The sequence below is a fragment of the Mesocricetus auratus genome, unplaced genomic scaffold (genome assembly GCF_017639785.1).
Source record: "Mesocricetus auratus isolate SY011 unplaced genomic scaffold, BCM_Maur_2.0 Super-Scaffold_100011, whole genome shotgun sequence".
Lineage (NCBI taxonomy): Eukaryota > Metazoa > Chordata > Mammalia > Rodentia > Cricetidae > Mesocricetus > Mesocricetus auratus.
In genome coordinates this window covers 79136966-79154287 of record NW_024429195.1, presented here as the reverse complement: position 1 = coordinate 79154287, position 17322 = coordinate 79136966, and the positions used below count along the sequence as shown (strand labels likewise).

Genomic DNA, 17322 nt, shown 5'->3' with positions numbered 1-17322 from the left:
TGACAGGCTGTGTCAAAACTACAAGGAACCTAGGAAATGACACCCAAGATTGACTTCTGGTTTTCACACTACATGAACACACACACTGGAAAACCCATGCACACTAATGTGAGCACGTGAATGCATAACACACACACACACACACACACACACAGAGACTAGTAAGACTGAATTCTCTCTAATGTGGTCTATAGATCAGTGGCACCCTTCCCATGTAAAAGAAAACAAGGTTGGTTTTGTTTGTTTTTAATGAATCTAGGAAAACCCACCTAAAATCATGTGGAAAGTGAAAGTTCAAGAACCAGCAGTATATTTATGAGGGAAAACAGGACATGAAACTTGTTCTATTGGGTACTGAAGTTTGCTAAGGTTGGGGTGGTGAAAATTGTGGGTTGGAAGAGAAATTGCCAGTGGAACAATCAGGAACAGTAAACTCAAGAATTTTGGGAAACTTTTACTATGATTTGATCATTACATACTGCATACATGTCAAATTATCACACTACACCCCATAGATATGTACAGCTGTTCTAGCAAAATCTTTGACATAAAGCTAACAAGGAGATGATATATGACAGAGTTGTAAAGGGAGAGCGCACACTTCTTGATAAATCATACTGAGACATCAGTTTCCCTAAGAAGAAGTAATAGGGTACGTGTTTGATATGAGGTACAAAACTACAGGTAAACAAAACCAAAATTAAAAAAAAAACTTATAGTAGAACTTGTAAAGAAATGGTTTTTAGAATTCAAAGTAATGATAAATTTAAAACAAGAAAACGAACCCAGAAAAAGTTATAGAGACGAAAAGTTAGCATAAAAGACCTTGTAGACTCAGCTGCAGAACTTGCTCCGCGAACGTCCTGAGTTTGCCTCATAGTTCTGGCTATCTATACTAACAGTGCTTTAAATCGCATCAATAAATAAAAAGTGAGTAGTAAGCTGGGCGGTGGTGACCCATGACTTGGGAGGCAGAGAAGGCAGATCTCTGAGAGTTCTAGGCCAGCCTCATTCATCTACAGAGTGAGGACAGAGGCAAGACAGGTAGGCTCCGAAGCTACAAGAAACCTGTCTCAAAAAACTTAAAAAAAATTGAGTTGTAGATATTATTTATAGTGTTGTACTTTTTTGTTATTGCAGTGTTAAAGACCATGTCTATGCGTTATAAAAACTCAGAAAATGTAAATCGGTCGTTGGTTTACTCCTATAATCCCAGCATTTAGGCAGAAAGATTACCATGCGTTTGAAGCCAGCCTGGGTTAGAGTGGGATGCTGTATCACAAAACAACAAAAAATCGAACAAAAACATGAGAAATCGGGAGATAGATAATTTACACAAACTCAGAACAGTTTCCATAAACCTCCGAGCGAGGAACCGCGGGCAAAGATGGTCGGGTCAGGCGGGATGATGGAGACCGGGTGTCGGACTTCAACAGCAGCGCGGTGAAGGAGCAGCGGGAAAGCGCAGCGTCGCCGGGTAGAGGGTCCTGGAAGTGCCCCGCCCCCGGTCCCTGCGGTTGGCTCCAGAGTGTGAACGCGCATGTCCCTGGAGGGCTGGAGCGTGAGCTCACCTCCGCCGGGCGGGGCTAGGACGTCGGTGGGCGGGCCCGTGTGGCGTCCAGCCAATCAGCGGAAAGCTTGGTCGGGGCCACGCCGGGTTTTCTCCCGCGCAAAGGCGCAGCCGGCTCAGAAGCGTCGAGGGAGCTGAGGCGTCGACCTCCGTCCCGGGCCGCTGAAGTAAGGCCATGGCGCGGTGGCGCCGGCCTTCGAGCCCGCGGCGGTGCCTGGCCTGGCCTGGCTCGGGGCCGCGTCAGGCAGACGCCACAGCCAAGCGGGCACGATGGGCGCGGCGAGCGTCCCCGAGGGCGGAGGGTTCGCCAGCCGCGGCCGGTGGGGCGGGCAGGCCTGAGCCTGGTCAGCTCGGACGGGCGGGGCCGCGGGGTCCAGGGAGCCGGGGTCGGGAGGACTGAGGAGCCGGGGTCGGGACTGAGGAGCCGGGGTCGGGAGGACTGAGGAGCCGGGGTCGGGAGGACTGAGGAGCCGGGGTCGGGAGGACTGAGGAGCCGGGGTCGGGAGGACTGAGGAAGCCGGGGTCGGGAGGACTGAGGAGCCGGGGTCGGGAGGACTGAGGAGCCGGGGTCGGGAGGACTGAGGAGCCGGGGTCGGGAGGACTGAGGAGCCGGGGTCGGGAGGACTGAGGAGCCGGGGTCGGGAGGACTGAGGAGCCGGGGTCGGGAGGACTGAGGAGCCGGGGTGGGGACTGAGGAGCCGGGGTCGGGAGGACTGAGGAGCCGGGGTCGGGAGGACTGAGGAGCCGGGGTCGGGAGGACTGAGGAGCCGGGGTCGGGAGGACTGAGGAGCCGGGGTCGGGAGGACTGAGGAGCCGGGGTCGGGAGGACTGAGGAGCCGGGGTCGGGAGGACTGAGGAGCCGGGGTCGGGAGGACTGAGGAGCCGGGGTCGGGAGGACTGAGGAGCCGGGGTCGGGAGGACTGAGGAGCCGGGGTCGGGAGGACTGAGGAGCCGGGGTCGGGAGGACTGAGGAGCCGGGGTCGGGAGGACTGGGGAGCCGGGGTCGGGAGGACTGAGGAGCCGGGGTCGGGAGGACTGGGGAGCCGGGGTCAGGACTGAGGAGCGGGGGTCGGGAGGACTGGGGAGCCGGGGTCGGGAGGACTGAGGAGCGGGGGTCGGGAGGACTGAGGAGCCGGGGTCAGGACTGAGGAGCCGGGGTCGGGAGGACTGAGGAGCCGGGGTCGGGAGGACTGGGGAGCCGGGGTCAGGACTGAGGAGCCGGGGTGGGGACTGAGGAGCGGGGGTCGGGAGGACTGGGGAGCCGGGGTCAGGACTGAGGAGCGGGGGTCGGGAGGACTGGGGAGCCGGGGTCAGGACTGAGGAGCGGGGGTCGGGAGGACTGGGGAGCCGGGTGGGGCGGGGTCAGGCCGGGAGTTAGTCTGCAGGGCCTATGGGGTTGGGAATTCCTAGGGAATTAGGAGCCAGGGGCCCGAGGTGGGCGGGAGGCGGGGCCTGGGGAGCCAGGGGTCATGGTAAGGGCGCTGGGGTCAGGGCTGGGGATTAGTGGTCCCGACCTCGGGAGTTAGGAAAGTAGTGGCCGGGACCTGGAATTAAAGGTCGGCCGAGGGGATGTGGGCGGGGCCGAGCGGTGTGGGCGGGGCCGAGGGAGGTGTGTGGGGCCTAGGGCCGAAGGGAGTGAAGAGCTAAGCAAAGGGGGGCTCCAGGGAATTACAAACAAGGGTTAAGGAAATCTGAGGGTGGAACCTTGGGAATGGGATTAGGGATTGGAGCCCAGGACTCAGGAGGCGGGGCCTAGGAAATAAGGATTGAGGAGTTGAGGGAATTCAGGGCCCAGGCTAGGGAATTAGGAGTCAATGACTAAGGCGGTCAGGGGGCGGGGCCTAGGGAGTTAGGGGTCCTGGTAAGGATGTCAGAGTTGAATTAGTAGTGGGGACCTAGGGGACTAGGGGTGCTGCTGTCTAGGGAAGTAGGGGCGGGGCCTAGGGAATTAAGGGGTGCTGCTGTCTAGGGAGGTAGGGGCAGGGTCTAGGGAATTAAGGGGTGCTGCTGTCTAGGGAAGTAGGGGCGGGGCCTAGGGAATTAAGGGGTGCTGCTGTCTAGGGAGGTAGGGGCAGGGTCTAGGAAATTAGGGAGTGCTGCTGACTGGGGAAGTAGGGGCAGAGCCTAGGGAATTAGGAGTGCAGCTGGCTAGGGAAACAGGGGCGGGGCCTCCGTGATTAGGGGTGCTGTCTAGGGAGGTAGGAACAGGGCCTAGGGGATTAGGGGTGCTGCTCTCTAGGGAAGTAGGGGCAGGACCTAGGGGACTATGACCTGAGTCCTATTGGATTAGGAGGAGGGGCCTAGGGATTTTGGGGTAAGGAGGTAAGTAAATTAGGAGACAGGGGATTTGGGATTGGGGTGGAGAAATCTAATAGGAAATTTAGGTACATAGGGGTGAGGAACTGAGAAAATTAGGGGTTTGTGTATGGAATTATGGGCTAGGATCTAGGGATTGGGCACCGAAGAAATTAGATCAGGACTGAAGGCCTAAAAAGTTGGGTACAAAGGAAATCTTGGGTTGGTGCTGAGGCAGTTTTGAGATGAGGTGAGGGAATTGGGACTAAAAGTGAGGATTTTGCCTGATGGTTTGGGTGCTGAGGGAATTTGGGTGATGAGTTAAGTATGCTGGGACTGAGGGTATTTGGCATTGGGGTGAGGGAATAGGGGATTCCTTAGAGGAATAGTGTGGGAATCAGTGAGGAGCTGAGAGAAATTGGGTGAGAGGATGAGGGAATGAAGGGTTAGGGTAGAAGTTAGGGCCTAGAGGATTAGGTGTAGAGGTAAGGGAATAGGTGTTAGAGCTCAAATAAGGTGTTCAGGGCTAGACTGGGTTAGAGAATTAGTGGTTGGCCCTGAGGGAATTAGGGGTGGGAGCCAATTTAATTAGGAATTGTTAGTGACAGGATTAAGGATTGTTGAGTTTGAGAGAATTAAAATTGAGTTGACTGAAGCAGTGGATTGAGGGAATTAAAGGTTGGTAATGTGGCAATTAGGAGTAGTTAAGGGAAGTGGAGTTTGGGGACTGAGGGATTTAGGGGTTGTGAAATTTAGGTGCTATAAATAAGAGAATTAGTGTTTGGGATGAGGGAGTTAGGGCTTGTGGGTGAGGCCAACTAGGGAGTTGGGGGCCAAGAAAATTAGGTGTTGTGTGGGATGAGGGAATTAGGAGTTAGTTGGTGGCTGAGAGAATGTGTCTTTCGGGGTACTAGGGATTAGGCTTGAGGAAATGGAGTTCTGGTTAAGGGACTTGGGACTAAAGACACCGGAGAGGTTTGGGAATGGGAGCTGGGGAGTTCAGTAAAAGGTTGAGAGGGAATCAGGGTTAAGTAGATGAGGGAATGTAGTATGAGAGAAAGACTTGGTTGGAGCTGGGGTAATGGGAGCTGAAGTACTGAGGCTTGGGTGTTTGTGGGGTTGAGAATAGAGGGCTGAGGGGCTGTGGGAAATCTATAAGGCTGATGAAACGAAGGTCTTAGGGCCTGAGGGAATGATGGCCTTGGGGGTTAGGAGACAGGTACTAGGAACTGAGGGGCTAGAGGTTTGGGTAGTGACTTAAGGAATGAGACAGAGGTAATGGTAGACTGACTGAGGGGCTAGTGAGACTGCAAATCTCTGGAATGAGGGCGTGAAAGGAATGAAGGATTAGGAAGTAATGGACGGGGTGTGGAGTACTTAAAGGAATAGAGAATGGGGGCTGAAAGAATAAGACTGGGAGCATGAAAACATAACTATTGGGGAGTTGGTGGACCAGAGGGAATTTAAGGGAATTAAAGCACTTATGACTGAGGGGGAACAGAGAAGTGGGGCTGGGACCTGTGGGTGTTCATTGTGCTTATTCTGCCCACCCTACAAGAAGACCCTTTTCCTTTAATATGCATACTTAATGGAAGTTTATAGGTATATTACTTTCCCAAGGTCTAGAAGATTTTTTTTTTTTTGGTTTTACGAGACAGGGTTTCTCTGTATTGTTTTGGAGGCTGTCGGTCCAGCCTGGCCTCGAACTCACAGAGATCCACCTGCCTCTGCCTCCCGAGTACTGGGATTAAACGCGTGCGCCACCACCGCCTGGCTAGAAGATTTTTTTTTTAAGGGCAGGCTTATCCTATATAATCATCTACATTAACCTCTAAAGTACTGGAATGCCTGGTGTGGGCCACTTGTACTTTGGTTTTTGTTTAGACAAGGGTCTTGGTGCTGTAGCCCAGTCACCCTGAAACTCCTAATATAACTAACCCCTGTGCACCTTATGCATGTATTATGCAGTGCTGAGGATGGAACTCAAGGCCTCCTGTATAGGCATGGTATAACTGAGTTACATCCCCAGTCCTGTAGATCTATATAGTCTAGATTTATATTGCTACAACAAATTTTTGGAATGCTTGTAACTTAACCTGATGGTAACCATGATTTTACTTTCTGAGATGCAAACTTAACTAAAACTTATCAAGTATCTGGCAAAATTGAGATCTAGTGTCTACAAGGAAATGTTTTTGGAGTCAAGTGTTCAAGCTATCATTTTGGTGTTTTCTTCTTTTAAAATTGATAAATGATAAACTGTTAACTTTTGGTACAATAAAAAAGGAAATCAGGCTGGCAAGATGGCTCAGTTAGTAGAGGTGTTTTCTCTCAAGCCTAACTTGAGTCTGATCCTGAGAAAAATTGGTAAAAGAGAATTGACTCCTTCTAGTTGACCTTTGTCCTCCACATGTGTTCCTCCCCCAAAATAGATAATAATAAACATGTTAACTTAAATGATGTCTTTGGATTCAAATAGTTTAAGAGATGTGGGGATTTTGCTGTTTTTTGTTTGTTTTTTGCTTTTTAAACAAGGAAACTCTAAAGATGGTGCCTGGTGGAAGAAAGCACTCTGGGAAATCTGGGAAGCCACCACTGGTGGATCAGGCTAAAACAGCCTTTGACTTTGAGAAAGAAGATAAAGAACTGAGTGGTTCAGAGGAGGATGTTGCTGATGGTAAATATCTCTAATGCTGGGTAGTAACAATTTCTAAAGCTTATTTGTTTTGAACCCTATACACATAAAACTGAATAAAGCATATTCACATACTTCTCATAAGCTCTCACTTCAAAGAGTATTCCTTATCTTTAACTTTTTAAGTATAGTATATGACTTGCTCTGACCAGACTTGAAAATTTGCTTCTATGTGTCATGAATTGTAATGTGATTTCATTTTTCAGAGAAAATACTGTTTGCTTATCTGCTTTTAAATTTTGTTACAAAATCCTGAAAGAACTAAATATAGACTTAATTAAAATTTACCAAAATAGCATACTTAATTTCGATTTTTATTTTGTCAATACAGAAAAGACTCCAGTAATTGATAAACATGGAAAGAAAAGATCTGGGGGACTAGTTGAAGATGTGGGGTAAGATGTTAAAATAATTTGAAGGTGTGCATGCACGTGTGTGTGTGTGTGTGTGTGTGTGTGTGTGTCTGTCTGTCTGTCTTGTCTGTCTTGTCTGTATGTCAGGTATTCATGCTTGCAGAGCAAGCATTTAACTGATCTATTTCCCAAGCCCCAAAGATGCTTTCTTTGTTCAATAAATTACTTTATCTAGCAGGTAGTGATATAAAATACTTGGTATGTGGTATTGTGAATTTCTAATTAAAAGATTGTTTTATTTTTGATTGTGCTAAAGATCAAACCTAGGTCCTTATTGCATATTGGGAAAATGTTCTCTTGCTGAATTACATTCCTGGTCTTAATTTTTAAAATATTTTTCACAGAGGTGAAGTACAGAATATGCTGGAAAAATTTGGAGGTATGTACTTGGGAGATAATTTAAAGACCATTGTTTAAAATTATATAGTAATTGTATAATAGGAAATGTTGGATCAGTTCACTATGTGAATATTGTTTAATGCCGTGTTCTCATATAGGGTTTTGCATAAATATTTGTTATATAGCATCATAAATTTTTCTTTCTTAACCCTTTTTCATGATACTAAAAGTTAACATGGTACTTTTAAGAATTTTAGAAAAATAGAAGGGAAAAGTTTTTTCTACTTTATATTTACAAGGTATGTCAGTTTTTCATTCACCTATTTTCTAGGACTCTTGTGGAGGAGGATATAAATTAAAGCACCACAAAAGAACTGTTAGCATTTTTATAGTAATAAATTGAAAGTAAGTGGTAACTTTTCCAGTCAGTAAGAGATTTATAATCAAAGCCAAAAATCCTTAAGTTTTAAATATGTTTTTATTTGAGTTTAATTAGGAGATAGCACTCTGCTTATTTGCTTCTTTGCTTCTCTTTGAGACAGGAGTCAGGCTGGCTGGAGCTTGCTAGTTAGTTCAGGTTGGCCTTAAACTAAGTCTCTTCAGCCTTGTGGGTGCTGGGATAACAGGCATCAATTACCTTGCCCAGTTTAAGAGAATACACTATTTTTTTAACATTTCGGGGAGAGGTGGGCAGCATGTCATGATGGATGTATGGAAGGCAGATGACAACTTGCTGGAGTCATTTACCTCCTACCATATGGATGGATCCTGGGATCATACTCAAGTTGTCAAACTTGGCTGCAAGTACTTTGTTGAACCATCTCACCAGCCCCAAAATACTCTTTTTAAAAATAATTTGTTTCCTATAAGGATTATTCTTATTGTTAAGTCTATTTTTTATATTTAAGGATTGCTCTATTTGGTAGTAACAAATGCTTATTTGGTTTTTCGAGACAAGGTCTTTCTATGTAGCCCTGTCCATTTTGGGACTCACTGAGTAGACCAGGCTGACCTCAAACTCAGTGAGATCCTCCTGCCTCTGCCTCCTGAGTGCTAGGGTTAAAGGTGTGCACCACCACCTAGCATACTATAAATGCTGGAAATACAAATACATTATAGTTACACCATAGTCACCAAAAGGTAACTTTTATGGCAATAAGATAGATGCATAGCAAATATTATTTGAGGTATTAAATGTTTTGTGAACTGCCATACTTATTAGTTATAAAAACGCTCTATAAAAACCACTGTGAACTGGGGTTGGCGGCACACACCCAGCTCTTGGAAAGCAGAGGCAGGCGGGTCTCTGAATTCAATGCCTGAGTGGTCTACAGTCAGGGCTATGCCATGAAAAACCCCATCTCAACAAAACAAATCAATGCACAAAAACAAATCTTCCATTGAAGTATCATAAAGTAGTCAGAGATACATTATCTAGATATTACACTAAGATTTCTTTTTTTTTGCCTCAAAAAGTGACATTTATTCAAAGAGAGAGAGAGAAAAAAAAACAAAACAAAAACAAGATGTCCATCCCTTGGCTCCCTTCCCTCCTCCCTCCAGCTGTTCCTCAGCCCCCCAGGACTGAACCCTGGCTAGGGCCAGGTAGCAGGACAGCCCCTCAGATGAGGTCAGCTACATTGAGGGGCATTTCTTCAATGGAGGTGTTATAGAATGTCTCAATGTCTCGAAGAGTCCTCTTGTCTTCTTCTGTCACCATATTAATAGCCACACCTTTACGGCCAAAGCGACCACCATGACCAATTCTGTGGATGTAGTTTTCCCTGTTGGTGGGAAGGTCATAATTGATGACTAAGGAGACTTGCTGTACATCAATGCCTCTGGCCAACAGGTCAGTGGTAATTAATACTCTGCTAGAACCAGACCGGAACTCCCTCATGATCACATCTGGTTCCTTTTGGTCCATATCTCCATGACCACCTTTTGTATCTGCTGAGCCAACTCGAGAGTGGGTGCCAGAACCAAAGCCTGAGTGGCCTTCAGATCTAACTCAATCTGCTGCAAAATGGATATCACGAATGTAGCTGTTTTCCCAGTCCCAGACTGGGCTTGAGCAATCACATCATAACCCTTGATACAAGGAAGAATGGCTCGCTGCTGGATGGCAGAGGGCTTCTCAAAACCATAGGCATAAATACCACGGAGGAGGGACTCTGAGAGATTCATGTCATCAAAGCTATCCACAATCTCATTCCAATTATTCTCGATGACGCCTTCAGGCTCCATTCCGTCGGGGCCATTGTCTCTGGATCGAGAATCCTGACTCGCAGACATGATCCTTCGAATCTAGCACACTAAGATTTCTTTTATAAAAAATGTTTAATGCTATTGCTTATTTTACAAATTTTTGCTTTTTTAATTTAGCATTTCTGATTGAGTTTAACAGTTGTACCAAGTATGGCCTATCAAATGGAGGATATACTATACATTTAGAAATATTTAGCCTTTATTAGTATTTATTCATAAGTAAAATATGGTCTTGTCCCTTTGTCTTATTCATTTTTTATTATCCTTAAATTTAAATTTTATCTTCAGTTATAAAAGTCAGAATTGAGAAAAGGTTGGATACTTTATATAGTTCTTACTCCAAAATATAAGACAAAAAGGTTTGAGAAGTCAGCCATTTTGGGGTTTCATAATAACTGCCCAGACTTTACTGGGTGAGCTTCCCTAGTCTGAAAATCCACAATCCTAAGTATTCACATGTTTTTCAAAAGTGAATGTTGGTGCTGTTTTTAAAATTGTTTTAATTTAAATTTTATGATTGTTTGTGTATGTGTGGTATAAATGTGCAATTGTACACATGTGCAGGTCAGAGGGCAATTTTGGGAGTTGCTCTTCCACTGTGGGAGATGACATTTCTAAGGGGTTGGTTTGCCCTTCCTACTGTGGATTCCTGGAATCAAACTTAGGTTGAGGTAGGGGTCTCTGTTTCCTTGCTGCCCTCTAGAACTCACCATGTAGACCAGGTTGGCCTACAGTCCACAGAGATCCACCTGCAGAGCTCTGCCTTCCAAGTGTTGGGATTAAAGGCATGTGCAACCATGCCCAGGGCAGGCAGTTTTTTGTTTTTGTTTTCTGCTGAACCTTCTCCATGGTTCCTAAATTTAATTTTAAATGTCCTTGATATTGTTGAATGAACTCACACTGTTATTTACTTGATTATATGGAAAAATCATTTTCTTCAACATTAAATTTCAATGTTTTTTTTCAATGTTTATTTTCAATATAGCTGACATTAACAAAGCTCTTCTTGCCAAGAGAAAAAGAATTGAAATGTATACCAAAGCTTCTTTCAAAGCCAGTAACCAGAAAATTGAGCAAATTTGGAAAACACAACAAGAAGAAATGTAAGGTTTTTTTCAAAGAGCTACATCTTTATCATTTCTTAGTATGTCCTGGTGCAAATACAGAAAATACCATCATCTGTTTATTTAGTGAAGTGTTTGGCTTTTATTTTCTAATCAAGTAGTCCCACAACCTCATGTCTTCATAGAATTGAAGTGTATTTGAAGTTTCTTAGAAGTCAGGATTACTTTTTAATTTCTCTTTTTAAATAACTGAGAGGTTATTAAACTCCACTGTGGATATGAAGGTGTCATAGAAACTATTGTTTGATAACTATATGTGAAAAATTCAGTTTTACATTGTAAATAATTACACATTTTAACCAACTTGACTATTCCTTTGTACTAAATCTTTGCCATGCCAAAATTAGGGTGGGGAGCAACCCAGGTGAAATAATTTATTTATCAGAATTATATTCAGTAGGAAAAATTCCTTGGAGATTAAAAGTACATTTTTTCTGGAAAACAAAACTTCCTTAGTTTTCAAGAGCTAAAGCATGTGAGAAGACATCTTTTCAGAAAAAAATATTGAAACCAGCACAAATTTTACTTTTAATTTTTCTACCAAAATATCTAATCTATTGTTTCCTTTCTAAAGCATAAAATATGTGAATTGAATTTGCTTTGAATGGTATTTTCACACTGGTATAAAATTTGATGGGATTCATTGTTTTTTACAGACAGAAGCTTAACAGTGAATATTCTCAGCAATTTATGAGTGTGTTGCAGCAGTGGGAACTGGATATGCAGAAATTTGAGGAACAAGGAGAAAAACTAACTGTTAGTATTATAACTGATTTTATAATCTATTATAACTAAACATCAAGTAGAAATAGGGACCCTACTAGTCATATATTATGTTCACAGAACTAAGACAAGTATTATTACCCATTGTTGGCTACATGTTTTAGTATTGCTAGATCATAAACCACTGAATAGGCACATACAATATTCCTAAAAGCACTTGTCTTCTTAATATTGGTATCCTTGCATAAATAAAAAAAACTTGTTGCTGGGCAGTGGTGGTGCACACCTTTAATCCCAGCACTTGGGACAGAGGCAGGTGGGTCTCTTGAGTTCGAGACCAGCCAGGTCTACAAGAGCTAGTTCTAGGACAGGCTCCAAAGCCACAGAGGAACCCTGCCTCAAAAAACCAAAAGAAAAAAAAGAAACTTGTCAATGGATAAAAGGAGAATTACAGGGTTTTGGGGGGTAAGTTAGCTTTAGACAATACAGTTGAAGGGTTGCTTATTATAGTGTCATCTGGGCTCTGCTGCTAGGTTTCTATGAACTTTTAATGTACAAATTTAGTGACTACATAGACTGAGACAATCTTTCTGAATATCTTTGGCAGAAAATTCATGTGGTGGAACATCATTAATTTAGTTTGGATCACTTGCTTATTCCTAACCAGTCACTGGTTACTTGTCCGCCCTTCCCACCACTCCATCCCATGAGTGCTGGGGACTGAATCTGGATACTACAAAAACATGCTATCAATGATCCCCCATGTAAGAATATGGTTTATGAATATCCAAATTGTATTATTTCCTCTATCTCCTCTGGTGATGAAAGTCAACCTCACTCATTCTTTTTTGTTGTGTTTGGTGTTTTGAAACAGGGTCTCACTTTGTAGTCCTGATTGGCCTTTAACTCAGAGAGCTCTGCTTGCCTCTGCCTCTCAAATACTGGGATTAAAAATGTGTGTACAACCATGACTATCTGTTTCATTTTTTAAAATTGAGACAGCATGTTTATGTACTGACTCCAGAGGAATAAATGTATTTATTTCTGGCACTGCAGATTGAGCCTAGGCCCTCAACTGTTCTACCACTACACTATATATTCTCAGCCCTCTTTTTTACCTATCATTTTGAGACAAGTCTCACCAAGGTACCCAGACTACTTTTGTATACTATAGCTTATGTAGGACTTTGACTTGTGATGTCCTGCCTTGGCCTTGAAAGAAGCTAGGGATATAGGCTTGCATCACTAGAGCTGGCTACAGAAGAGATAAATTGCTAAGAATGGCAAAGACATGAAGGTGGATGGAATTTAGTTATCCTTAGAAACAAGAGGACATAGTATGTAAATGTAAGTAGATATAGATGGGTGATGATAGATATACATGGTGATGAAAATCTGTTCTCTTTGGATTCTGTTTTATTTAGTAAGGTCATTAGATAGTGAAAAGTAATACCGTGTTAGAATAATTAGAGTTGAATTTTACAAGATAGGGATTTAGCCAAGTAAATCTAAGAAGGTGATAAGATATATGTGCAAAGGAATATTATACAATTTAATCTGGGAATTACAGTAGAAGGAAGAATGCAATTTTAGTCCTGAACAAAGAATGAACTATAGAACTAAGAAGTTCTAAGCCAGAGCAGTAGGCAGGTTGAATATACAATATCCTGGAGAAACCATATATATGTACAATGATTAGAGCCTGGATTATAGAAACCTATTTGGGACCAAATTCTGCTTGAACAATAGCTAGCTGTCAAACAATGTACTGTTACATTTCAGTTTCCTCATCTTTGGATGTAACTGATGACACCTATGCCAAATAGTTGTGGAGGATTGAGTTCATGTATGTGTTTATATATGTATATTGTAACATATGTACATATATATATAGACACTCAAGGGCCTCAAAATAGTTAATATATTAATAAACAGTTAATATATTTTGTCATTACAATACTATAGAGAGGTTATTCCATTTATAATGGCAAAATCTAGAATATAAGAATGTAAGTGAATGGATTAAGGAGGCTAGAAGACAGAGTCATTGGTGGAGAATAGATTAAGGAACTACAAGTTCAACTTTCAGATACCATCTGTATAAGGCATTGAAATTACTAAAAATAAGATAGTCTTGGGGCTAGGGATGTGTATCAGTTAGTAGACTCTAGCATGCACAAAGCCTTGGGTTTGATCCCCAGCACTTCATAAACCAGGTGTGGTTTTCACTTTCTACTCTCTGATAACCTCACTCACTAAATAAAACATGCTTATAATCCCAGCATTTGAGAGATAGAGGCAGAGGGACCCAGCAGTTCAAGACCATTTCTGACTATATAGTAAATTTGAGGCCAGCTTAGATCCTGTCTCAAAACCTTGAACACTGCAATTTCCTATTCAATCTTTTATGGTGCTATATGCCTATAATCCCAGCTACTTAGGAAGCTGAGGTAATGGAGTCACAAGTTCTAGATCAGGCTGTGCAACATAGTGAAACCTGGTCTCAAAAAAGAAATATTTGGGTCTAGAGCCAAGGGCTCAGAGGGTAAAGAGTTCTTATTACTGCTCTTGAAGACAACCAGGTTTCATTCTCTGCACTCAGACAGCAGTTCCAGTGTCTGGGGATTCAATATCCATTCATACTCAGGCACACAAAATATTGTTAGAAATATTTATACTCATTGACTGATACGATTAGTGGTAAAAAAAATACTTAAACCTAGACTTAATAGTTGGTAAATTACTAAAGGTATTAACTTTAAACTGTGCCTTTAAGTTTAATATGTAATTATTTTTTGCTAAATTTAAAAATAAGGGTTGGGACAGAGCTCAGAGCTAGGTGTCTGTCTGCCTAGTATGTATGAAACCCACAACAGCAAAAACAGTTTGACCAAATCATTATTACAGGCTTTTTTTTATGTTTACAGAATCTTTTTCGACAACAACAGAAGATTTTTCAGCAGTCTAGAATTGTTCAGAGCCAGAGACTGAAAGCAATCAAACAGCTACATGAGCAGTTCATAAAGGTAAGAGTTATACATGGTAATATGTTTTTGCTTTGTTGTATGTGTTTGTTTTTGTGTTTGTTTGAGGTGGGGCTTACTATATAGCCTGGTTGGCCTGGAACTTGCTATGTATGTAGACTAGGATGTCTTCAAACTCACAGAGAGTTCTCTTGCCTTTCCTCCACGTGCTGGGATTAAAGGAGTGCACCACTAAGCTCTACTCTCCATATCCTTTTTATATTGTTACTATTATATTGTTTTAGAATTCTTACCTTTGCAGTGGTGCATCATGTCTTTAATTTCTGCTATTACATTTGTTCATTCTCTACTTGTACTATCACTTTCTCATCACCCTTTCTCCTATTAAAACTATTAACTCATTTCTCTTTTCCTTCATTCCACAAACACTTTTGAGTCTGGGTTATTATCTTTCTAAAACCTCCTTCCTGAAAATGTGTCTATAGAGTCCCATTCTGAATTTCTAGTTAGGATTCCACTTGACATGATTCTTTTTAAGCTTCACAAACTATACATGTCCATTACTCCAAACTGTACATAATTACTTTGTCTGAATTAACAGACTTATGTATTTCCATGCTTATTATACTATTCCTCTAGAATATTTTAAGTTCCCTTTTAATTAATGAAAATGTACATTTTGTCGATTAAGCAGAAATATTCATGCATTTCACTGTATAGCTACAGGAGTTGCATTTCCATTCTTGTTATAAAGTTATGTTATTTTTGTTTACAAAAAATTCTGATTGAAACAAACATGTATTACTATTTTTTTAGTTTCTCCACAGAAGAACAGTACTTTTTACATAGGCAATAGAATAACTATTTGTTGAATGAATATTAAAAATTTTAAAACTTTTAAGCTAGGTGTTATGGCATATTTCTCTGATTCCAGTAGAGGTGAGCCTGAGGCACAGGATTAGTGAGTTTGAGGTGAGCCTTGACTATATAATGAGATCCTGTCTAGAAAAACATTAAGGCAGAGTTCAGTTTCCAGAACCCACATGACAGAAGCGGAGATCCCAATACCCACAATTGTCCTCTACATGTGAGCCACACACACATACACTAAATGAATGGAAATGCGTAATGAACAAATTTGAGAATATTAATCTAATACTTTTAATTAATCTAACAATTTTTATAACTTGAGAAATAACTACAGATACTTTATTCTCTTTCGTGAGTTAAAGTGACATTGACTCTTATCTTATACCCAGATGTCTCAAGAAGCTTACTAGAAATTTTCAAAATTGTATTTACTGATGGACCTTCTACAGTTTCTATTTCTGAATTTTATTTTCTTTTGAGACAGGATCCTATGTTGCCCAGACTAGCCTCAAATTCTCAATTCTCCAGTCTTGGTGTAGCTCCTTTCCCTGTTTTTCCTTTTATCATCTTGACATTAAACTATTGTTTTGGGCAAAGATGCTATTTGCATTTGATTAATGTGTGATATAATTTACTTGCTTATAATGAGAAATTTGCTCTCTGTGAGTAGCTTAGAATGATAGGGGTAAATAAGCAGTTATATATAATGTTCTGTTTGCATGTATACCAGCATGCCAGAAGAGGGCTCCATATTGTATTACAAATTATTGTGAGCCATCATGTACTTGCTGGGAGTTGAACTCAGGACCTCTGGAAGAGCAAACAGTGCTCTTAACCACTGAGCCATCTCTCCAACCCCTAATTAAAAGATTCTTACTTTTGAAAATTTTACAGTTTAGAACCTGTAATTAAAAGTTACAGTTTATAACCAGAGTTGCCTTTTTGTATTTCAGAATTTGGAGGATGTGGAGAAAAATAATGATAATCTATTTACTGGCACACAAAGTGAACTTAAAAAAGAAATGGCAATGTTGCAAAAAAAAGTTATGATGGAAACTGTAAGTTCTATTTTAAATTGTAAAAATAAGGATTAATGGAGGCACTGAAATGTTTTATTTGCTGAAAATTTTATAACATTTAACTAAAAATTAAACATGTTTCATATCTCCTTTCATGAAACAGCAGCAGCAAGAGATGGCAAATGTTCGAAAGTCTCTTCAATCCATGTTATTCTGATGAGTCTTTGAAGAAAGAACTTGAACCTATGTAATATATGATACAGTTAAAACATTATCTATGAGGCATGCCTATAGAAAGTATACTTTGAACTATAACATTCATAACCATAGCTTGTTTAAGTGGAAGACTTCTGTTCCTGTTAACTTTTAAATAAAACTTAACAGCTGTATAAGTAGCAGCTATTTCAGTGTATCAAGCTTTCAACTCTTATAATAGTGAATTGTTTGCTACTATTGTGTCAATAAAAATGATTTAAATTTAAGTTTTCAGTGTATCTCTTAACAGTCCCAAAGGTACAAAGTTCCAAGTATGAATGGTTGTTTTGTTTTTAAGATAGGGTGTAACCCTCTTGCCCAAATTAGTCTCAAACTTTTGGGAGTGATCCTAAGCCTCCCAAGTAGCAGGAACAAGTGCATGACACTACTACTGGCTTACACTGTTCTCCTTTAAGGAAAAAAAAATAAACCTTACTAAAACAATAGATCACCAATTCTAAAATTAGAATCTTTATACAGTTAATAAACTGTATAATATAACTTTAGTGTGCCTTGGAATAAATTATAAATAATATACCTGGAAATATAAGTATTGGTTCTAATACACAGATTTATGCAAGGTCAACAAGATACCATTTAATTGGTCTAGTCTGTACTTAATTGACACATGCCCTTAGTAATGATTAAGAGTATTATCACAAACACAGCTAAAGTTATTTATAGTTTGAGTATTTCCTATCCTCATTCAGTACTGAAAGCTTGATTTCACATTCAGCTCATTCATTTCCAAACTTGAACTGTTTTCA

General features: G+C 41.5%; 2 protein-coding genes across 5 annotated transcripts in view; one reads left to right on the top strand and one right to left on the bottom strand.

Annotated features, from left to right (window-relative positions):
* Positions 1 to 1668: 1668 nt before the first annotated feature.
* Sycp3 (synaptonemal complex protein 3) lies at positions 1669 to 16781 on the top strand. Its single transcript, NM_001281597.1, has 9 exons — positions 1669 to 1737; positions 6401 to 6542; positions 6892 to 6955; positions 7318 to 7352; positions 10566 to 10683; positions 11361 to 11460; positions 14355 to 14453; positions 16235 to 16339; positions 16464 to 16781. The coding sequence occupies exons 2-9, from the start codon at positions 6413 to 6415 to the stop codon at positions 16515 to 16517; spliced, it is 705 nt and encodes a 234-aa protein (NP_001268526.1). The 5' UTR covers positions 1669 to 1737; positions 6401 to 6412; the 3' UTR covers positions 16518 to 16781.
* The window catches only part of Chpt1 (choline phosphotransferase 1), a 31373-nt gene continuing 30422 nt past the window's right edge, over positions 16372 to 17322 (bottom strand). For all 4 annotated transcript variants that reach the window (XR_005880539.1, XR_219679.4, XM_040755120.1 and 1 more), the window contains one exon: positions 16372 to 16543. Coding sequence is in view for 2 of the 4 variants with exons in the window: in XM_040755120.1 (XP_040611054.1) it covers positions 16499 to 16543 (45 nt within the window). In the remaining 2 variants the exon portion in view is untranslated. The remainder of the gene's footprint in view (positions 16544 to 17322) is intronic.

Excerpts from the sequence above, each read along its gene's own strand:
- Sycp3 (NM_001281597.1), top strand. The coding sequence starts at position 6,413 with ATGGTGCCTGGTGGAAGAAAGCACTCTGGGAAATCTGGGAAGCCACCA. Across the intron at positions 14,454-16,234 it reads TACATGAGCAGTTCATAAAG|AATTTGGAGGATGTGGAGAA; the intron begins GTAAGAGTTATA and ends TTTGTATTTCAG. Across the intron at positions 16,340-16,463 it reads AAAAAGTTATGATGGAAACT|CAGCAGCAAGAGATGGCAAA; the intron begins GTAAGTTCTATT and ends TTCATGAAACAG.